This window comes from Mesoplodon bidens (genome assembly GCF_964165515.1).
Source record: "Mesoplodon bidens genome assembly, chromosome: 14".
NCBI classification, from domain to species: Eukaryota; Metazoa; Chordata; class Mammalia; order Artiodactyla; family Ziphiidae; genus Mesoplodon; species Mesoplodon bidens.
In genome coordinates, this window is record NC_138170.1 from 11,419,452 (window position 1) to 11,442,502 (window position 23,051).

Consider the following 23,051-nt stretch of genomic DNA (forward strand, 5'->3'; position numbering starts at 1 on the left):
GGAAAATGGGCTCTGTGATCCTTCATTCTGTCCCTGAAAACTCTTTTCCAGGGATATTAGGGCCCATGAAAGAGGGGGAAATGAGCCCCATGTGGTTCTTTCCAGTGCGAGTATTCTAGAAAGAAATAGAATTTTTGGTGGTTTGTTAAGATTATAACACAGATTGATCTTCCCTCTGTGAGACCCTGAAAGTGGTCCAGCAGCCAAAACTTGGACTTCCCTTCAGTTACTACTTCTTCATTTATAGAGTTTTTCCTTCCTTTTTTCCCTTATTAACTATTTTGTCTTAAGGCCCGTTGCTATTACTTGTGACTTTAAGGAGATAAAACATTACCTGTGTGGTTTATACAAAGATTAGGGCTATATTGTGTGTGGGAAGGCAATTAATTAATACACATCCAACCAGGTGATTCTGTTAGATCAAAGTTTGATCCTAGAGTCCTGAAGGTTTGCAGCCCAGCTTCACCTATGAGCAGTGTGACCTTGGGTCAGTCAGGACTTCTTTCATGTCTTATCTGAACAATGGGGATAAGAGTACTCACTTGGAGTTGTTAAAATTAAATGTGATAACATCTGCAAAGCATTTAGCATGGTGCCTGGCACTGTTAATACATATGCAAATGCAAAGTGTCATAGGAACACGATACTCAAACTATTCTAAGGCTCAGCATAATCTCAGCCCCAAGAGCCGCCAGTGGAATTTCAGATTGGCCGTGAGAGTCACTGGGTACCGTTGGCAGACCTAAGGAGAAGGGTTAAAAGTGAAGGCAGGAATGAGAAATGATTGCAAGATGGAGAGAAGAGAGACAAGAAAGAAAAAAACAAAACAAAAAGAGGCACAGACAGGTGGACCTTTTAGAACACTGCTTACTCCCAAAATATTCTATGAGGAATAGACTGTCTGTGCTATCAAGAGACACACACAGTCTCACAATATTTTGAGAGAGACAGTCGTATGAATAGAGCAAGGTGGACTATCACAGAGAGGGTAGAGGTGAGTGGAAGCGCAGCCAACCCCGGTAGCAGTGGGGTTCAGGGTTACAGAGTAACATGCACAAGAGTGGAGACCTTAGGAACATCTGAGAGAAGAGTACAGTGTTTTCCAAGACATGGAGGTAAGAGCATGTGTGCAGGAATTGAAATTCTGTACAGCTGAAGGTGAAGTGTGGGGTTAAGCATGAAACGTCTCTTGTTATCCAGTCATGCTTTAGGTATTTGTTATGGGCCATCTACATGTCAGACACACGGAGGATACTGTAGAGGAAAAAAAGCAAATTCCCTCTTCCCAGAAATATTATTATTATTATTATTATTATTATTATTGGCCATGCCACGCAGCTTGCAGGATCTTAGTTCCCCGACCAGGGATTGAACCCAGGGCCATGGCAGTGAAAGTGCCGAAGTCCTAACCACTGGACTGCCAGGGAACTCCCAGAACATTATTTTCTAGAGAGGACAGATGACAAACAAATACAAAACCAAGTAAACGTAAATAATCAAGGAAAGTTCTATGAATGAAAGGAAACACTGGTAAAGTGATAGAGGATGGGTGGGTGGGAACCCAATTTAGATAGGGTAGTCAGGAGGACTTCTCTGAGGAGGTGGATTTCAGCTGAGTCTAAAGAATAAGATGGAGCTGGCAGTGCAGAGAGGGGCAGACAGACAGGCAGAGCAATCAAGATGGTGGGAAGTCCCAGTTCAAATGCTGGAGACTGGGGGTAGCTGGGGGCGGTAGGGAGTGAGGTGGGTAAAGCAGAGATTGGCACTGATATTTGCTCCAGTAACCTTTTGATGGAGAAATCTGAAGTGGGGGAGACTGCCCCCAAGAGGATGCAGGAGAGGCCACAAGTTTGTAGAGACCAACTGTAGTGAAGATCCAAGTATTTTTCTTTTTTCCTGCATCTTAGCCAGAACTTTGCGCTAGTTTCCAAATTCTGCCTAAAACGTAGGATTCAAGTATCACCTCAAATAACTTTTCCTCCTGCAGGCCAAGGTGGAGGTGGTTGAACTATGGGTGGGAGATTGTAGTGGGATCAGTTTCGAGGCTGTCAAGCAGAAAGAGCTTTATTTGGGGTCTTAAGAATTGCAATTCGGGAGACACAGATTCAGGTAAAACTCAAGAGTGTTCTGGGGAAGAGAAAGAGCCAGGAGCTTATATGGACAAAACCACAAGGTTATAAGAGCTGTCTAGCAAGAATTGTAATTGACTCTGAATGCACGTAAGAAAATATTTGTCCTGAAAGAATAGGCTGTCACGAGTTATTTTAGGGTAAGGGTCCCAATAAGTAGATAGGCTGTCTGGAGTTATTTTAGGGTAAGGGTCTGATAAGTATCCTGAGCTTCTGGCAGATGTTCTGAATGCCTGCTTTAAGACAGAAAGTGGTCAGCTTAGATGTGCATAAATCACACTTCCACAACGGCCTCCTGACTCCATTTTAGAGAACTCTCTTACCGACTTCATTTTGATTTTCCTTTCAGAAGGTCCAGGGGCTGCCAGCCTCAGGGGTCATGGCAAAGAGAATCCAGGTGACCAGGGCGGTAACACAACTTTTACCGGTGCCTTGCACACAGAAGAGGGAGAAGACCTGAAGTGACTTTGAAGGAGATGAATTCATGGCAGACAGAATGGATTCCACCAACATGGAGGAGTAGCACAAAGGCTAGTGCTTTTCAAAGACCTCTAAGTAGTTTATATGGCTGGTGTTAGCAATAGCTTTCTCACCTGTAAAATGGGGACAATAAGAATTCTCTGACCCTCCCTATTCCCTCTGTAAACAAACAAACAAAAGGACAGAGTCTCACTCATCATCCAGTTACACGAAGGGCTAAGTCTCAATCCTGCAGTTGCCCCACCAACAGTGCACCCTGAGGGGAATTCAGGATGAAGAAAAACAGTATGAAGCATTCTGTGTTTTGGATACATGGCCCCTAGGTAGTTAAGATGCATATCTAAGGAAGAATTTCAATGACCCTAGATTCTTGGATCTTCCCATATTTGGGAAAGCACTAAAATCATTAACTTGAGATATATTCAATATATATATATTTAATTATTAGCAGTCATCTTTTACCAAGATGTATGCTTAACTACATTTCCTAGATCAAAAATTCGTATGTATACATATACATATATATGTATACATATGTATATATATACGGGCCCCTCCCCTATCTCTTCGTAATAGTTCCACATAGCTGAGAGGTTATCTCCCAGGCTAGGGTCCCTAGTAAGGTCCCAGAATAAAACTGAAAGTCACTGCTCTTACATCGTGCGTTTTTTTTCGTCCACACCTACAGCAAGACACTTTACAGGTAGAAAAGAAAAGAGAAAGCTGTTAGGTTCAGTTAAAGCCCTTTTTAAGACAACAAGTATTGCAGGGTTTCTGCAGGTCACACGTATGTTCCCAGCCAGGCTCCATCTGGAGGGAAACCGTGCCCAGTGCAGAACAACATCTAAGGCTGGGCGTTCTAACTTGCAGCCTTGGGCCTGCGGTGGGGGGCGGGGGGGGGCCCTAAGGATGTACTAAAGTGGGAGCCGGAGCCCCCAGGTGCGTTTCCCTGTGGCGTCAGTCTAGAGAAGTCACTCCCAAAAGGACATCTCTAGAAGAGCGACTGCCCTGAGGCCTCGTCCACCACCGCCACGTTCTTACTTCTAGAAAAAACAACAGGGTCAGGTCTAACACTCCCTTCTCAGATGCTGGGGCAAAGAGAAAAATCTCCAGGATTGACCCCACCGGGGCTACTTGGGCGGTACAAGCCGTTGCGCCAATGCCTGTCGCCGAGATTTGCGAACCCGGTCGCGGAGCATTGTGGGGCTGGTAGTCCAGGCTGGGGCACGGCTTCAGGCCGATGAAGCCGTAGAACTACATTTCCCAGGAAGCCCCGCGCTGCAGCGGACGCGGACCTAGTACGTCAGCTACCAGACTTCCGGCAGAGCCGGAGGCGGGACCGTGGCGGAGGCTGGAGCGGGGCGGCGGGATGCAGCGACCTGGGCCCTTCAGCACCCTCTACGGGCGGGTCCTGGCCCCGCTGCCCGGGCGGGCCGGGGGCGCGGCCTCTGGCGGAGGCGGGAACAGCTGGGGCGTTCCGGGTTCCCACGTGCAGTTGCCGGGACGCGCGCAGTTCGGCACTGGCAGCACAAGTACAGCTGGCGGGGACGCTAACAGCGTCTGCCCGGCCCCCTCCACGATGTCCAAGGCCGAGGAGGCCAAGAAGCTGGCGGGCCGCGCGGCCGTGGAGAACCACGTGAGGGTGAGCAGCTCAGGACGTGGGACGCCCGTGATCGGCCTGATGGGTTCTCGCTCTGGGCACTGCCGGGTGCGCCTAGTTCCTGGCAGGGAGGGGGCTGCGTGAGAGGGGAGCGGGTACGCATTTTACCCGCCTTGAGACCTGTTACTTCAAGGCCTTTTAGATGTGGAATCGGTTGGGGCCGCGTCCCCTAAAGTTGTGCTATCTAAAGACTGCTTGTCAGGCCAGCTAAGTTTGCAAAGTGGAGCCTGGTGGTGTGCGTCTGATGTTTGGAGTGGGGTTAGTAGGGACTTAGCGTGTGGCTTCCTTTTCGACAAATAAGAGACTGGGACTGCGAGAGATCTTCACTCGCTTCACTGCCCTGGGAAGTAGGTGGGGAGCTGATTTTAAAAGTGTTTTGAAATTTTACTCCAGGAAAGTGCTTAGCTGGGCGCGCACCCGCTCCTGAGTGTACTCGCTGGAGGGAAGAGGAGACTGAGCCGAAGGAGAAACCCAGGCTTTAAACCTCCTCCTTTTGACAGGGCTCGGGTGGACACTTGAAGTCTGGAGGACCCTCTTCTTTAAGGTCGGGATGTGGAGATGTTTAGCTCTTACGGGGCGAGGTCGTGGCCCTACTTGTTTGCTGTGTTGCGGGTGTGGTCCTCTTGGGTGGAGTCTTTTAACCCGAGCGCATTTGCTGTCAGCAGTCAGTTATCTTAATTGTAATACCGGCGGCCAAGTGGAGTACCTCTGCCCTTAGGTGGAGTTTCCTTGACTTTATTGGCTTTTAGTCCTTCTTTTCTGCTTCCTGGAAAGTGGTATCAGATTCCCTTTTCTCTAGTGATGCTACTTTATTCTTTACATTTGGTAATGCTTTCGTGTACAAAGTTATTTTGCCTAGGTAGATGTTTGATCCTCCCACCGCCTGACTAAGTGGGAGGGGCGAGTGTGGTAACCTTTGGCTCAGCGTGTTCAGTAGGAGGGATGACCAAGAATCCTCCAGGACCCAAACCGAGTGACTTCCGTTCCAGTGCCCTTCCACCAGTAACACAGCTGCTCTGTTCTGGTTTAATAGTATGGTTAGCAATAGGATTTTCTATGGGGATTCACAGAGATAATGTGAAATGTGTAATCTGGCTCTCCTTTTGGGATTCACGTGCCTCAGTTGCAAAATTGGGATGGTAAGCTGAAATTTCAAAATGCCTGGATAAAGTGAATTGTAATGGGTAAATGTAATGGATATTACATGTATATCCCCATGTATTAGAGTTCCTGTTAACCTATTTGCATTCCTGTTTGGTGGCATGCCTCTCCCTGACCATTGTTTTATTATTATGTATTTGGTTAAATTACAATTTGCAAGCTCCCACCTTAGGCCAGAACCGCAACACCCTGGATTCTGGCCACATTATTGCATGAAGTTTACCAGGCAATCCTGGGGAGATCTTCATAGGCCTTTTGGGGGCACTCACCCCAATCTGTTACACCCACTTTCCTTTGCAAACTTCTTTTCTGAGATACCAACACTACTTGAATTTTGTCTTTTCTGCTTTTTGTAACTTGGATTCATTCGTTTCAGGTATTTGTTGAGTGCCTACTATGTGTAGGTAGGTAGTTGGTGTGGCGGTCAGACATGTGGCTAAAGGGAGGAGGAGAGGCTGGTCCTGGATACTTTGCAGACAAGATAACTCCATTCAAAGCCACAGGTTTATTGAGCATAAACTTAATTCACAGCCACAAGTTGATTGAGCATAGTCCCATACCCCATTGTCAAGGCTTAGCTGCTCTCTCCAGGGTGTATCCTTTTTTCCATCTAAGGCCAAGTTGTCCGTTAGCACTTTGTGTCTTGAAATTGTTTACTTGTTACACAACTCAGGTTTGGCCGCTCACCCCTCCAAAGATAAGTGTTGGTTGGAAAGAAAAGGTTACTTTATTCTGGAGGCCGGCAACCTGGGGAGAAGGCAGACTCCAAGAATCAACTCTGGGGGAGAAAGGGGAAGTTAATCGCAGTGAATCATTTGCGGAGGGGTGGTTCAGAGTCTTATCTTCCACTGAGTGCAGACTTTCTTCTGATCGGTTGATGGTGAGGTAACTGGGTGATGGTTAGCCTGAAGTCTTGCGCCCATCCTGAATTTACCATCTTCCATCTGGGTGGGGCCTTAGTTCCTGTACAAGAACTCAGAGTTATATTGTTTTGTATATTCCTTGAGGAGGAACCGGGACCTTGCCTGTCGCAACACCATTGTTTCTTGACTTGCTCCTCCTTTGTTTCTGCAGTCCCTTCCTTCCCGGATGAGCAACTGTTTGAATCTGCCCTTTGGAACTCAGGGGAGGTCAAGGAGGCTGAAAGAAGCCTATTTCCTACAAACAGGAAACGTAGGACATGGAAAGGATTTGTACGGGAGGACCCCATAGGGTCCTGCTCCGTTTCATACTCACTTGTGTAAGTTTATCAAGCTAGGTTGTGTGCGAGGTCCTGTTGGTTCCATCTTTGGAAGGTTCTTAGAACTGACCCTTCCTGTTGACCTGCCAACTTTCCCGGTTTAGGCTCTCCTTGTGGCCAGAAGATTGCAGTTGCCCTTATCTTGTCCCCTCTGTCGACCACCCAAGTGGTGTATTATCATCTTCTGAAGCTTTAATCTACTCTTGTCACTGTGCCCCTCAGGTGGCCTCATCCTAACCTCCATAAGACACATCAGGAGCATCTGTTGTAAACCAGTACTGAGGCAGGTGGAGGGAATGCACAGAGAAGAGGCTCTGGTTCTTGTCCTTAAGCCCACAGTCTTGTTTCTTTCTCTTCTCCCTTCTCTCCCATGTACCAGAACATTGAAAGGACAGACTACTGGCATAGAGTGTGTGTTTTAATATCACGACCCTTGACCAAGAGTGCTTCTTCTTGTCCGCTGCTTTTGCCTCTTAAAATCATATATGTCCTTCAGGGTTTGGTTCAAAAGCCATTCTTCCTTTCAGTTTTTCCTTAGCCTTGTAGGGGAAGCAGTTCTCCCCTTTAATTCTGTAGCACTCCATACCTCTTAGGTGCCTTATGCCTCTTAGGGGTCTTTATGGTCTAGTTATGTGTATGTGTGTCTCCCAGTTCCCTGAAGGGTGAGCTTCTGGAGGGTAGTTAACCTTATTTTCATTGAGTGTTGGTCACAGTGGGCCCTTCCCAGTAAATGCTTGATGAATTGTGTGGAGTGTGGACACAAATATGGAGGTTGTGGGGTGAGTCTCCCTAGCCCATTGGTGTTCCTAGTCCATTGGTTACTACTTGCATTTCTGGGTGGGTGGAAAACTTGGAGAGCTCTCAGCCGAAGCCTTTGGGTAGCCACCCGGGACTCAGATGTGCCTGTTGCAGGATGGGTCACCATGCAAGGCAACGCTCTCCTGAAGGTCCCTAGCCTCCTTTGTTTGTTCTCTTTGGAGCCTGAGCTTAGCTTTTTGGCTGGCTTAGCTTGAAGGAGTTGGTGGGCAGTGGTTCCAGTTGGTCAACAGAAGAGGTGACCCTGCTGGACAAGGTGACCCAAGTTGTGATGTTGCACGTATGACCTGTTGTCAAGTATTGCCATTAGGAGGAGGCTGCTCCTCCAGGAGAGCCTGCCTGGTAGCCTCCTGCTGTTGGGCCACGTCTGTTTAGCTTTGGCTGGTACACTGATTCTTGGCCAGTCATTTGATTGCAAGGTAGCAGGACCACAGGGTTGAAGAGCTTTGGGCCTGGCAGGCCTGTGCTATTCCTGGCCTCTTCCTAAAGCCAAGGGAGGAGCCTTGCACAGAGCTTGTGTGACTCACCCAAGTTCATCTGTGTGCCACCTTCCTGCTGGGTGACATGAGTATGGTAATGAGGAATCTGACAGTTGAATTACTGTATAGCTGGAGCTCACAGCTTCAGGTTGGGTGTGAAGGTCAGGTTGAGCCTACCTAGTCAAGACATTTCCTTGTTACTTGAAGGTTTGTACATTTCCTGATATTCAGCTATTTTGTGTTGTGATGTAGCATTTACTGGTCTTGAAGACCTTGCTATTGAGGTTTGCCCAAGTAGCTAAATGGCTATTGGATGCATTGCCTTCTTGAGGGCATCATCACAGGTGAAATCCTGACCTAGCACAAGCTCTGTTTTAAGGCCCCTTGGTGTTATTTGGTGACTTTGAAACTTTGAGCAAAGGCACACACCCCTGTAGGATCAGATACTACCTGCAGATTCCGGCATTTCATTGAAAGTGTGTCTAATAATCTCTTGCTCATTTCTAAGTCTTAAATTTTTCCTTAGGGCGTTGAATTCATCTCTAAAGTGGGGCTAAGGGCCTTGAGGTCACAAGGGGTTGTTGTGAGATTTGACTTATATTAACATTTATGAATCTTCTTGGTAGGTGCTTAACAGATGATATTAAGCTTTGGCTTGTAGCTGTTTTGCCCTAAACAGGCAGGAGATTACTCCCAGGAAGTTGCTTAGGAACCAAGCTTCACATTAGTTCCTGACTGTTTGTACTCTGACCTTGTTTTGCTGTTTGTGGTCTAACTGACCTTGGCTGGGCCCCTACTCTGCCCCTGGTCTATTCTGAGGTACCTTCCCCCTTTTCTTAAGATGATAGGCTCAGTAGTGTGATGCCTGTTTCTTCTCCGTTGTACTCAAGGTGTGGCTTCCTATATGGCAGACGAAGACGATTTCTCATGTTCCCACCTAAGCCTTCACCCTCTCCCCATTTTCTCTGAAGCAGGCTTGTGCAAAATGAGGACCCCTTGGGATCAGTAGGACAGAGTTGATGTGATTTGCTATTCAAGGTTGCTTCAGACTCTCTTCTGTTGACTTTGGTTGGAGCTCTGGATGGTAGGCTTGATGTGTCTCTGAGGTTTGCTGTGATGCCACCAACTTGATGGGGACTGTGGTCAGTCCCTTCTTTTAGATGTTAGACTTGTGTGAAAAGTCGCTGAAGCCAGAAACCTCTGTTTTCTGCTCTTAACGTTCAGCTAGGCTCTGTTTTTCTCCTAGGGTCTTTCCTTTCTGATCGTGCTCCTGGGGATGGCCAAAAATCGTTCAGCGTTCATCTGCAGGCCATTTCTGTGAGGCTGACTTAAGTTGCTGTACGTTGTAAATAAGCCAAACCTTTTGTGTTGATAGGAGGTAGGGAGTGTTAAAACTGAGACAACAGACCCAAAATGGAGTCGCTTATGCCAAGCCCCGCATCACCAAACAATACCTAATGACACTTTTGGCTCTCCCGGAAATGGAATCTTAGCTCCGTCAATCAGGAATCACCTGATCAGCACTATTGAGGTCATCTGCCTGGTAGACCCCTGCCGTCCCCTAAAGGGAAGTAACCTTACAATAACCAGCTTGCTTTTTTGCCCAGTATAACTTCCTTGTCCCCACTTGCTTCTTGCTATAAAAGTCTTAATTTTGTACAGCTCCTCAGAGCTCCCTTCTGCCTGCTAGATTGAGTGCTGCCCAATTCACATTGATTTTTGCTGAAATAAATGCTTAAAAATTTTAATAGGCTTCAGTGTATCTTTTCACAGGAGGAAATGGTGATATCATTGCCAGGGATGAAAGGAGGAGGGCTCTGCTGATAAATTGCCCCTGGGCACCAGGACATAGTACAGCTTTGAGGTTCAGTGATTATGTTTCTGTGGGCACAGTACCTTGCACCCAAGTTGGTGAATTGCTGTTCCTAATAATTTTATAGCTCTAGGAAGTGGGCTGGAGAAGGGAGTAAAACACGGTATTGCTAAGTTTTGGATTTCCCTCCTTTTTTTTTTGCAGAATAACCAAGTGCTGGGAATTGGGAGTGGTTCTACAATTGTCCACGCCGTGCAGCGAATAGGTATGTTTTCAGGCTGACTCCTGGACGTTTGCGTGGGGTGATGGGGTGGGGACATAGAGGAGAGGGAGGGAGCAGGGCACAGCTTGGCACCAGCTTTGTGGAGCCTGTGGTCAGGTGAGTGTTTCTGCTCTTCTCTGAGGGGGATTCTTGGGCCTCTTCACCCACATTTGGGGTCACCCTGGCTTTGTTTACTCTGCTGGGCTGGGTGAGGACCTGACTTAGGGTGAGGTCTCCACAGAATCCTAATTGTCATCAGTGGTGTGTGTGTGTGTGACCTCATGGATCCCGAGGCAGGCAAACCCTCTAAAGCCTGCGGTTTCTCAAGCAAACAAATCGAGGTCGGCCAGGCCAGCGCAGGCTCGCCCTGTCCGTGACCCTGCAGCTGGTGGCTGGCTCTGCAGATGCCGACTTCATTCTGAGTTGGGTGTCTCTGGGCTCAGGAAAGGCTCAAGAACTATCAACCCTGGTGGCTGCTGGACAGGTTTGACCGCCCTGCTCTTGTTTGTGAGACCAGAGCCCAGAGGAGAGGCTTGCCTGAATGTGGATCTCCTCTGGTAGGTGCCAAGGGGCTGTGCTCAGGGGACAAAGCCCAGGAATGCTTTGTCTTCAAGGAATGGTTGTGGTGCGGGTGAGATGGCTTCTGAAAGCCTCAGTGTTGCACACCTTTCTGCCTCAGCACTGAGTATGTGAAGGATTTTAGAGCATAGGGATTACTGTGGATTTCATAATAGTGGCATCTGAATCTCCCAAGGTGTACACCCAGTCATTAAGGAGACTTGAAATTTTTAATAAGACAGGTTTTCCCTGTCGACTGAAAAAAAATGCACAACCTCAAAGTTGAGAATTATGGTGTGTGTGTGTGTGTGTGTGTATGTGTGTGTGTGTGTTTTGGCCATGTTGTGTTGCACGTGGGATCTTAGTTCCCCGACCAGGGATCAAACCTGCACCCCCTGCAGTGGAAGCGCAGAGTCCTAAACCATTGGACCGCCAGAGAATTCCCCAAGAATTATGTTTTATTTGGAGGTGTTACTGAGGACTTAAGCCTTGGGTACAGCCTCCCAGATAGCTCTGAGGGACTGTTGAGGAACCAGGATATATAGGAGTTTTTGCAAAAAAACCCCGAGCAATCAAACGTCAAAAGATTACAGTTAATTAAAGAAAAACCAGACATCTCAAGTTAATGAATGTAGTGCTTTCCTATGTATGGAAGATGCAAGGGTCTGGGCTCAATGAAATTATTCCTTTGATGTGCACCTTAATCTAGAGCCAGTATCCTGTTTTTCCTGTCCTGAATTCTCTCAGGGGTGCACCGCCTGGGGGCAGCTGCAGTGGCTGAGGGCGTGATGGCTGTGACATCCTTTGTTTACTGAAATGACAGGAGGCGTTCTTTGTTTGCATCCCTTAAGACTTTCCTTTTTGTGTTTTGGGTTTTTTTTGGCCGCACCATTGGCATGTGGGATCTTAGTTCCCTGACCAGGGATTGAACCCGTGCCCCGGTAGTGAAAGCGCAGAGTCCTAACCACTGGACCACCCGGGAATTCCCAAGACATTTCTTTTTGTTTAAATCAAGTTTTCCCGAAAGGTACAAATCCAAAGTGAATAAATAAACCCTCTTTAACCACCCCCTGGGGTCTATAAATGATTATATATTTTTTTTACTAACTGTAAAAGTCAAATTCTACATTTTCTCTGTAAAAGCCTATATAGGGAAGTAGTTAAGACTGGCACTAGACTGCCTGGGATCAGATCCCAGTTCTGCCGTTTGTTAACTGTGTGCCAGTTACTTTGCCTCTCTGTGCCTCAGTTTCCTCATCTGTAAAGTGGGGATAGTAATCGTAAGTTATCTTTGGGTTACTGGATTAGAAGAGTTCACGTGTACAGAATTCTTTGAATGTTGCCGCACACGTACTAGCAAACCCTGACGTTGCTCTTTCTGTGGTTAATACTTACCGCCTTAGGCTTTTTTGTCCCTGACCTGTGAAGGCCGTTTACCAACTTTTCAGCAAGGGTGGGGACATAGAATGAAAGGGACATTTCAGTAGGGGGAGGGTTGGACCTTTTCTGTTGGATTTGAGCACATGTGAGTACAAGGAAAATAAGGCGAGGCGAGAGAAAAACCACCAACGCGGCTTTTGTCTCTACAGCTGAAAGAGTGAAACAAGAGAACCTGAACCTCGTCTGTATCCCCACTTCCTTCCAGGTATGTCCTGCTTTCCATTCTGCACCTTGGCAGTTGCCGCTGAATCTTCTGGGTCCCTGAGGATATAGGGGTGTGTCTCTGGGGTGTGTACCAGGGTTGTTCTGGGCGAGAGAGCCCGGAGCGGGAGAGCAGTTTGATTGACTGGAGATTGCTCTTCGGAAGCATGGTTTTAGACGTGAATATTTTAGCGTATCTTGTATTAGGCACCACGGAGTATGTAGAGATAACCACATGGTCTCCATCCTCAAGGAATATTATCTCCGTTTATAGATGAAAAAAACTGAGGCTAAAGGGCGTTAAGTGATGCGTTAGAAATGCAAGTACAATAGTTTGAATCCATGTCTAATGCTGTTCCGCCATAAAATAGTAGGGGCTGGTGAAGGAAAGCCATGGAGCCACTTAAATACAGGGAGAGATAAGGGAATAGTAGACTTCAGGGAAGGAGGGAAGAGAGGTGCCTAGACAGAGCCCCATGCCTCACCTGGCTGTTGTGGGGAGGGTATGTGTGTCGTCTCTCATTGGCTTCGTCACGGGGATCCTGTGAATTGGGGTTAAAGGTTGGCATTGCTGGTAATTTGTGCTCCTGTGATGTTGTGGACATGGTTTTGGACAGCTAGGTCTTAAGAAACTCTCAGTCCTGGAGGCAGGATGTGTCAGGTGTGTGCCCCAACCTGTCAGAGTAGGGAGTGGAGGAGGGATTCCAGGTAGGCAGGATAGGAAGTTAGGATCGTGCAGGCTGTCAGAACTGTTTTGAAGTTAAATCTCTTGGAGGCTCTGACAAGCTGCCCGGACACCCAGGGGACTGAAGACAATACCATAATAATTCCTGCTTCAGGCTAGAAAAAGTGGTTTTGCCTGGCCTTTCTTGCTTTTGAAATCCTGATGTTCTGAGGAGATGCTCTTAAAGTCAGAGGGGTTGTGATGGGTTGCCTTGCCCTTGAAAAAGCTGTGTCTGATTTTTCCAAGTGACTTGATCATCTAGTATTTTTATTTCTTGTTTAATAAAATGATTTGATATTGGTGCTTATTTTTAATTAAAGTTGTACATACACATAGATTGAAGAAGCAAATAATTCAAGTCATTTTATTAAAAAATAAGACACTCCCTTCACACCCTCCCTGACTCCTGACCACCACCATTTATTTCTTGCTCTTTAGATGGACATACTTTTAAAACTCTTTTAGCTGATTGGGTATTTGCTCCAAAGTCTGGAAACTACATGCTTTTCTTGCCATTTAAAATTTTTTTTCAACTTGAGGTAATAATTCCACGCTGAATGGATGCAGGGAAGACGAGCATTCGGTTATCTCTTCCCTCCTTGCTCTCCCAGGTCAGACACCCTTCTCCGAGTCTTCAGTACAGTTACGTTTTGGTGAGGCCTCACTCAGTGTTTACAGAATCGTGATGTCCAAGCTACAGCTGAACTGTGCAGTCAGCTATGATTACGCTTCCTTACCTGCTCATTATTTTGCTTTCCTGAAAGTTAAGTAAATGATGCCTTTGTTTTTTCCATTTCCTTGGTTGTCTGTGGACTCCTTACTAATTCAACCCCAAACTCTTAGCCTGGATGGAAAATCTCACCTCATTCTGGCCCAGTGGATATTCTACTCCCATCAGCTTCATCTTCTTGGTGCTCTGGTTGGTAGCAGCTGCCCTCGGCTGTTGTCTTGGGATCTCCCTTTGCGGTCAGGAACTTTCCTTTTCTGTCTGCTCTTTTGGATCATCCTGTTCCTCCTCACTACTCCCCCATACCCTTTGGTTTTGTTTCCTTCAGTTTTGGTGAATCACGTCCTTTAGGTAGCTACCCAAGTGCACTGGGTGCAAACTTGTCAGCACTTTGGATGTCTGAAAATGTCTTTAGCCCCTCTGGAAGTCAGTTATTTGGATAGAGAATTTTTTTTTTAAACATTTAATTATTTATTTATTTGGTTGTGCCGGGTCTTAGTTGTGGTGGCAGGCAGGCCCCTTAGTTGTGGCTCGCCCCCTCCTTAGTTGTGGCATGCGAACTCTTAGTTGCGGCATGCATGTAGGATCTAGTTCCCTGAGCAGGGATTGAACCTGGGTCCCCTGAATTGGGAGCGCGGAGTCTTAACCACTGCGCCACCAGGGAAGTCCCCTGGGTAGAGAATTCTGTGCTAAATCACTTCTTAGTACTCTGTTGTATCTTCTGGCTTTTCTTTCTTTTTTTTTTTTTTTGGCTGCGCTGCACAGCCTGCAGGATCTTAGTTCCCCGACCAGGGATGGAACCTGTGCCCCCTGCAGTGGAAGCGTGGAGCTCTAACCATTGGACCGCCAGGGAATTCCCTCTTCTGGCTTTCAATTTGCTGTTGAGGAGCTTGCTGTCATTCTGATTCTTGATCCTTTGTATAAAACCTATTTTTCATTCTCTCTGGACTCTTACACCCTTATATTATCTTTTCTTTGTCTACAGTGTTCTGAAATTTCACCAAGCTGTGTCTTGGTGTGGGTTTATTTTTGTCCACTATGCTGGGTGCTTGCTGGGACATGTCATTCTACAAATTCATACTCTTCAATTTAGGGGATTTTCCCCCCTATTATTCCTTTAATTTTCTTTTCTCTGTTTTCTCTGGCTCTGGTCTTTCCTTTTAGGGTACTTGTTATGTCCTTGGTGCTTGTGGCCTGTTTTGTCCTTTTGTCTTTGCAGCTTTACCTTTTTCTAACCCTTCTGTTGAGCTTTCTTTGCTCTCATGTATTTAACTTCAAAGAACTCTTTTTTATTGTTCTCTGAAAAGTTTTTTTGTTTGTTTTTGTTTTATGGGTGCAGTTTTTTTCAGTTTCTTTTAGCTCCCTGAGGATGTTAATACTTTTGTTTTTGTTTTAGGATTTCTTCTCCTATATCTCTTTTCTCAAAGTTGATTTTTTTTTTACAGTTTGTTGGAGGTATAATTTACATAGAAAATTTACTCTTTTTTAAATATCTATAAAAACTTATTTTTTTATTTAAATATGGCTGAGTTGGGTCTTTGTTGCTGCGTGCGGGCTTTCTCTATTTGCTGTGAGCAGGGGCTACTCTTCGTTGTGGTGCGCAGGCTTCTCATTGCGGTGGCTTCTCTTGTTGCAGAGCGCAGGCTCTAGGTGCACAGGCTTCAGTAGTTGTGGCACGTGGGCTTCAGTAGTTGTGGCTCGTGGGCTCTAGAGCGCAGGCTCAGTAGTTGTGGCATACGGGCTTAGTTGCTCCGCGGCAGGTGGGATCTTCTCGGACCAGGGCTCGAACCTGTATCCCCTGCATTGGCAGGCAGATTCTTAACCACTGCGCCACTAGGGAAGCCCCCAAATTTACTCTTTTTAGCGTATAATTCTGAGTTTTGACATAGTCATGTAACAACCAACACAGTCAAATATTGTTAGAATGCTTTGTTCTTTTTTTAAGAAATTCCAGCTCATTTTGAAGACTAGTGGACTAAGAAGCTGACTGGAAACCAGCTCTCGGGGTGAGGGTGGTCCTTGCTCTCGGCTTGTCTGCCAAGAGCACTCCTGGCAGATCATTGGGGAACTCCTAGTGTCAGATCTTTTTTTTTTCCCCTCTGGCTGGTCAGGTTTCCCAGAGAAGACTGCCCAGTGCCCTTTTAGGAGGGGTGTGCATGGCTGCCTGTGTCCTGGGAGCCAAGTAAGAGAAGAGGGCTAGAAGACGTCTGTCATTATTTGGGACATAACCCCCGTTTTCAGTGTAGTGCCTGTGGTAGATGGGGAAAAAGGTGCCTGCTACATTTTGCAGTATTTCTTTGACTCTGGGCCTGATCGTGTGACGTGTTTTGCCAATGGGATGTGACCAAATGGCAGGCCATCAGTGGCTTGAACAGTGAGTGCTTTTGGTTTGTGGCTTGGCCCTTTTGCTGCTGAAACCATTCTGCGGCCATGTGAACAGGCCTCGGCTACTCTTCTGGAGGATGAGAGGCTCTTTTAAGCCTCTGAGTCTTGGGGTAGCTGCTACACAGCAAAAGCTTGCTTATGTAGTACCCCCATCTTCAGCTGTGCCTGGCAGCCCAGTCCTGAGACCTGCTGTTTGACCTCCAGAGAATAAACATGCTGCTTTGGGAGTAGTGGAGAAAGATGAGGAGCTATAACAGCTTCTCAAATAGGCTTTCAACCAGTCTTCCCTTTTTCACTCCCACCGTTGTGTCTGTTTTCTGAAGTTTACAGGGCTGCTGAGTCCTTGAACCTTTTGGGAGGTTCTGTGCCCTTTATTTGGTCGCTTCTTAGCTTCTTCCAGTACTGGTTTAGGATACTGGCTTAGGATTTCTCTTTCTCATTTCTGCCATTTACCATTGTCCATCAGTGATCTAGCTTTTAGAAGTTGGTTGGTGTTTTCTCCTCTTTTTGGTTTATGCCATTGAGAAACATTCCTTTATTGTATTGTGGATTTTGAGAGGTTTAGGGAAAGAGCTGAGCTAAATACAGGTGTTCAATTGCTATCTTTTGTGTGTGTGTGTGTGTGTGTGTTACGCGGGCCTCTCACTGTTGTGGCCTCTCCCGATGCGGAGCACAGGCTCCGGATGTGCAGGCTCAGCGGCCATGGCTCACGGGCCTAGCCGCTCCGCGGCACGTGGGATCCTCCCGGACCGGGGCACGAACCCGTGTCCCCTACATCGGCAGGCGGACTCTCAACCCCTGCGCCACCAGGGAAGCCCCAATTGCTATCTTTAATTGGAAGTTTGATGTGTGTTTTTAAGATAGCATCCTCCCAGTCCACCTATATGTTGTGGTGATTAGTAATAACCATGTACCCAGACTGGAAAATGCTGGCCAATTCCAGCTGATCAGGTAGAGGAGTCATTCACAGTTCACAGGACTTTAAAAACTTTACTTGTTCAGAGTTACTGTTTTGTTTTGTCCCCCGCATCAAACCCAAACTTATTTTGTGTTAAGTTTAGTCAGCCGCAATCTTCCTGAAATGATTGAAAGGAAATCAAGATATTTCATGTTCTGCCTTTTAAACAAGTAAACCCATAGGTGTTTAAAGGATGTTTGTAGATTTTCCCTTTAAAGTTAAAAGCTTTTGGGAGAGGAAGATTTTAAAAAAGGATTTAAAAGCCAGATCTGGGGCTTCCCTGGTGGCGCAGTGGTTGAGAGTCCACCTGCCGATGCAGGGGACACGGGTTCATGCCCTGGTCCGGGAAGATCCCACATGCCGCAGAGCGGCTGGGCCCGTGAGCCATGGCCGCTGAGCTTGCACGTCCAGAGCCTGTGCTCCGCAGCGGGAGAGGTCACAGCAGTGAGAGGCCCGCGTACCGGGAAAAAAAAAAAAAAAAAAAAAAAGCCAGATCTGGTCCAGGCAAAAAAACGGTGTTTGTCCATGCTGGCCTTCAGTCTGTCTACCTCTGTTAGTTGATAGAAGGAGAAATGCAGCGTTTTCAGGTATTATTGTGAAATTGATGAAAAACAGGACTGCTAACCTGCCACATGCCACTGTCCTTGATCACACGAGGCATTTGGGGGCACCAGCTGTGGGACTGCAATGAGGAGGCATTGCTTCCTGTCTTTTGTTTCAAAAGTACAAGCTAATCATTAGCTTTCCTGCTCCCTGCACTTTTAAGAGCTGGAAGAGACAGCTGTTTGCTGTACACCCTCAGGAGCCCCTTAGCTTGTGAGCCTGGAGTGTCTGGTGTCTAGCAGGTACTGATCTCAGTTGAGCAGCTGTGTCTGCATTAGTACCGGCTGAGCCAGTGATGGGTCCATATCTCCACAGTAGGGCTGTAGTGTTGAATTCAGTGGATTCGTTTCCCAGGGCTGCCATAACAAGGAACCACAAATTGAGCGCTTAAAAAACAAATTTATTGCCTCTCATTTCTGGAGGCTAGATGTTGATTGCTTTAGAGACTATGAAGGAGAATCTGTTTTGTCTTTCTCCTAGCTTCTGGTGGCTTGCTGGCAATCTTTGGCATTGCTTGGCTTGTAGGCACATATCCTTGCTCTCTGCCTTCTTGTTCGCGTGGCATTCTCCCGGTGTGCCTCTGTCTGTGTGTACAAATTGCCCTTCTGAGGACACCAGTCCTATTGGATTAGGGCTCACCCTCATGACATTCTGACTTGATTACCTCTGTAAAGGTCCTATCTCAAAATAAGGTCACAGTGAGAGTTACTAGGAGTTAGGACTCCAACATACCTTTTTTTAGGGGAGCACAGTATAACCCACAACACTCAGGGAGGAGGACGCTCATGCCACCTGTGATGATGCCTTCTCTCTGTGTGCAGGGCCATTCGCAGGGGTCTTGTGGGGAGTCCGGTCAAAGATGGGGAGAAGGGAGAGTTGGAGGACCTGCTGAAGGAAGCAGGACTGAAGGGTCCCACCCCAGTGGGCTCTTTGAGGTCATTGCACAGGGTCCTCCACATTGTGAAGGGGGGGATACAGATGATTTAAAGGGAGAACAGATCCTGTCCTTACGTTACTGCTTGTTGTCTGGGAGGACACGGGGCTTGTGGAGGTTGGGGTGGCCTCCCAGCCACGTTAACATAGACGCACGTGTCTGCTGGGCGCCTTTCATGTGCGGGCTCTGGACAGGTATTGAGACAGGCAGCTGGTGGTGGTGGTGAAGAGGCACATTTCAGTCAGCATGGGGATCACCGAGGGGTTATCTTTTTAAAGGGGTGCGAGGCTCCTTGTGCACGGCGGGTGCTTTTCAGCATTGCTCGTGCCCAGCGTGGTGCCCGGCTCTTAGCAGGCACTCTGCCTGTTGGATGAATAAATGCTACATTTATGTGTCATTTTTTACAAATATATGGTAGAGCAGAAGTAGAGGTAACGTGCCTTCTGGAGGAAGGAGAGCCCACTCCTCGCACAGGGGATTGGGGGCTTCCTGGAAAGCCGGGCGTGAGGGGCTGGAGTTTTGGGGGGAGGCAGGGTATTTCAGGTAGAGGAGGGAATGCCAAAGAGCTCCTTTTAAAATTGTTATTGTTAAAAACGTTATTCATAGCATAGTATTATAGTGTGAGATGACTTCAATGCCATTTATAAGCAGAGGCCGTCCTCTCCTTTCCTTCTTCTTCTACATTCCCTTTGTTTGCCTTATCTTCTGATTTCCTTCCGAGTCCCTAGACAGGGCAGGAGAGCAGGAGACTGTATTTCTGGTCCTTGCCCTGTCCCTAACTTAACACTGAGACCTCTCTGGGCATCCATTTCTTTCTTAAAACAGGAGTTTGCACTAGGTAACTTGACTGAACTCAGAATAATTAATTATTCACTCAACTATTGACCTAACTGACCCTAACTGCTATAGGGTGAAAAGTGTATGTGAAACGTGCTCTGATTACAATCTAGATGGACAGACAGGACATCCTCGTGAAAGAGTAACACTGGCAAGTGGTGCAGGCAGTCTTAGAACTTAAATGTTAAATTAAGATGATATATTTATACAGGATTTTTCCCTATAGGAATCATGATAGAGCAGTTTCCTGACGCCCAGTGTTCACGTAATACGTTTGAATGCAGTTTAGTATTGTTTCTAAAGTAGTACATAAAATTAACAGGAACCGTAGTATATAACACAGTTTTATTTGCAGGATAGAATATGACACTGGACTTTATGCAGTTCATAGCATTATTCCAACACCATCTGTATTAGATATCTTTGCTGGAACAAATTACCCCCAAACTTAGCCGTTTAAAACAAACATTTATTAGCTCCTAGTTTCCAAGGGGCAGGAATCTGGAGTGGTTACCTGGGGGGCTCTGGCCTCGGGTCTCCGGGGAGGTTGTAGTTAAGGTCTTGGCCGGGGCTGGAGGCGTCTCAGCTGTGCTTGAAGGATCTGCTTCCAGCTCCATCTTGTGGGTGTTCTGGACCTTAATTCTTCACAGCCTGTGGGGTAGGGGCCTGTCCCCAGGGCTGTCTCCATGTCTTCAGGACTTGGCAGCTGGTTTCCCCCAGTGTGTGTGATAAGAGAGTGAGGGTGAGAGGGAAGGAGGGAGGGAGGGAAGGATCTTGTGGGAGCACGGCCCCCCCTTCTTTATCACAGAAGTGTCTTGCTATTGCCTCTGCTGTGTGCCACTGGAAACACAACAGCCTTGGGACGTTGTGGGCAGGGATTCCCCAAAGGCACGAATACCAAGAGGCGTGGGGGACTTTGGGGGTTCATCTTCCAGACGTTCCAAATGTTTTTATAGCCTTAGGGTCTGGAATTAGTATGGTTTCTCCAACGTTACGTTTGGAGAAACCTAGGAACTGAGAAATAATCCAGAAATACCATTTTTATGGTTGTTTTCTCCCTTCATTATATATTTCTCTTTAATAGGAGCAAAATCATGGGTTTTTTTCTTTTGAACTTTTTTCAGTCAGCGTTTTATTTTAGCTTTTTATTGTGGAAAATTTCAAACTTCAAAAAGGATGAAGAATAATGTAATGAACTTCCACGTACCCATCACCCAGTTTCCACAATTATCAATTCATGGCCAGTTTTGTTTCATCTGTATCTCATTCTCCTTCACCTTTGTTATTTTGAAACAAATCCCAGGCACAGTATGATTTCATTGTATGTATTTTATTATGTCTCTCTGAAAAGTAGGGAGACTTTTAAACATCTCAACTATACTAAAAAAAATCAAACGATAACCTTTAATAGGATCAAATAAAAATCCAGGATTCAAATTTCCCCTATTGTCTTATCCTTTTTTTACAGTTTGTTTGAATCAGGATCCAAATAGGTCCCATATATTGCGAATTCCAGGGTCTTTGTATTTTACTGTTAGAGTCTTAGGATTTTGGATTTGAAGATTGACATTGGTCGTTATGCATCTGCATCTTTTTATAGATGAGAAAACTTGCCAGGGGTCATGTGGCTGGTTCATTTAAGATTAGAACCGAGACCTTCAGATCCTACATTTCAGGTGCTTTTGACTTGAAGCAGAAAATATTTTCAAGACATGGCTTTTGAATAGAAGTTTTCCATCCTTTAGTTCCTCTGCGTATTGTAAGCAATGGCACGAACACAGATCCTTATCACTTGAACTTGAGTGGTCAGACTCAAAGGTTCATTTATTCCAGCGACAAATTCTGCTCTGGGCCCCGTGGTGGTGGTAGCCCTCCCCTTCAGTCAGCCTGTGTGAAAGGCATGTCCGTAGAGTCGGTGGTGCTGACTTTTCCTACCAACGTCCTAAATCTTTCCCAGTCTGGTGCTCTCAGGTGCTCTCACCTAGCCATTCCGGAGGTCCTGCCTTTACATATTCTTCTGAGTGTATGTATTCTTTTGCTTATTTTTATTCAGCAGTGTAGTCTGGAAATCACTGTATTAATTTGTAGTGATCTTCCACAGTCTTTTTTCATACTGTTAGATTTTTTTAGAGACATTTCTAATATTTTGTAGATTTGGCTCTTAGTTTAGGAAATTTTAAAAACTGTTAGTTCCCCCTTTTCCAGGGGGAATATGTTCCAAGACCCCCAGTGGATGCCTGAAACCACAGATAGTACTGAACCCTGTATACACTGTGTTTTTTCCTATACAGCCATACCTATGATAAAGTTCAGTTGATAAATTAGGCACAGTAAGAGATTAACAACAACAAATAATAACATAGGACAATTATAACAATACACCATAATAAAAGTTACATGAATATGGTTTTTTCTTTCTCTCAAAATATCCTACTGTACAAATTTAATGCCTTTTCCATCTTAACTAGGCACTTATGCACTGTAGTCTTGTAACTTTTGCAGTTTGAGATGCAACAGCAAAATTAGCACAGATTTCTTTTTCCTTCTTTAACTTCATGGATGGAAAATTCATTCTTACCATAGATCTTAGCAGCCTCAGCATATAACTTTTTTTTCTTAACTTACTAAATTGAGGACTTTCACTTTTTCACTTAAAGCACTTTATGGCTTGTCTTTGGCATATCTGAATGGCCAGCGTCACTATTGCGCTTTGGGACCATTACCTTGGAGATATTGCAGGTTTGGTTCCATTCCACCATAATAAAGTGAGTATGATATAAAGCGAGTCACATGAATTTTTTGGTTTCCCAGTGCATATACAAGTTATGTTTATACTGCATCATAGTCTAGTGAATGTGCGATAGTATTATGTCTAAAAAAGCAATGTACATACCTTAATTAAAAAATACTTTATTGCTAGGGACTTCCCTGGTGGCACAGTGGTTAGGAATCCACCTGCCAATGCAGGGGACAAAAGTGCGAGCCCTGGTCCGGGAAGATCCCACATGCCACGGAGCAGCTGGGCCCGTGCGCCACAACTACTGAGCCTGCGTGCCACAACTACTGAAGCCTGCGCGCCTAGAGCCTGTGCTTCGCAACAAGAGAAACCACCGCAATGAGAAGCCCATGCACCACAACGAAGAGTAGCCCCCGTTCTCTGCAACTAAGAAAGCCCGCGCACAGCAGTGAAGACCCAACGCAGCTATAAATAAATAAATGAACGAATAAATAAATAAATAAATAAACTTTATTGCTAAAAATGCCAAAACAATTACAGTAGTAACATCAAAGATCATTGATCACAGATCATAGTAACAAATATAATAACAATAATGAAAAAGTTTGAAATATTGCTAGAATTACCAAAATGTGACACAGACACAAAGTGAGCAAATGCTATTGGAGAAGTTGTACCCCTAGACTCCTTGGAGTCAGGGTTGCCACAGCCTTCAACTTCTAACAAATGCAGCACCTGCAAAGTGCAGTAAAGTGAAGCACAATAAAATGAGGTATGCCTGTATTAGGTAAAGTAAGGGTTACTTGATACACAAGCACTGTGGCACTGTGATGGTCAATCTGATAACTGAGATGGCTTTTAAATCACAAATAAGCAGGGTACGCTGGACAAAGGGATGAGGGCTGGA

The 23,051-nt window shown here is 46.0% G+C and overlaps 1 protein-coding gene across 2 annotated transcripts in view; it reads left to right on the top strand.

Annotated features, from left to right (window-relative positions):
* The first annotated feature begins 3,950 nt into the window (after positions 1-3,950).
* Positions 3,951-23,051, top strand: part of RPIA (ribose 5-phosphate isomerase A) — a 32,426-nt gene continuing 13,325 nt past the window's right edge. For both annotated transcript variants that reach the window (XM_081253853.1, XM_081253854.1), the window contains exons 1-3: positions 3,951-4,251; positions 9,983-10,043; positions 12,188-12,243. In XM_081253853.1, the coding sequence (XP_081109979.1) occupies positions 3,979-4,251; positions 9,983-10,043; positions 12,188-12,243 (390 nt within the window). In that variant the 5' untranslated portion in view covers positions 3,951-3,978. The remainder of the gene's footprint in view (positions 4,252-9,982; positions 10,044-12,187; positions 12,244-23,051) is intronic.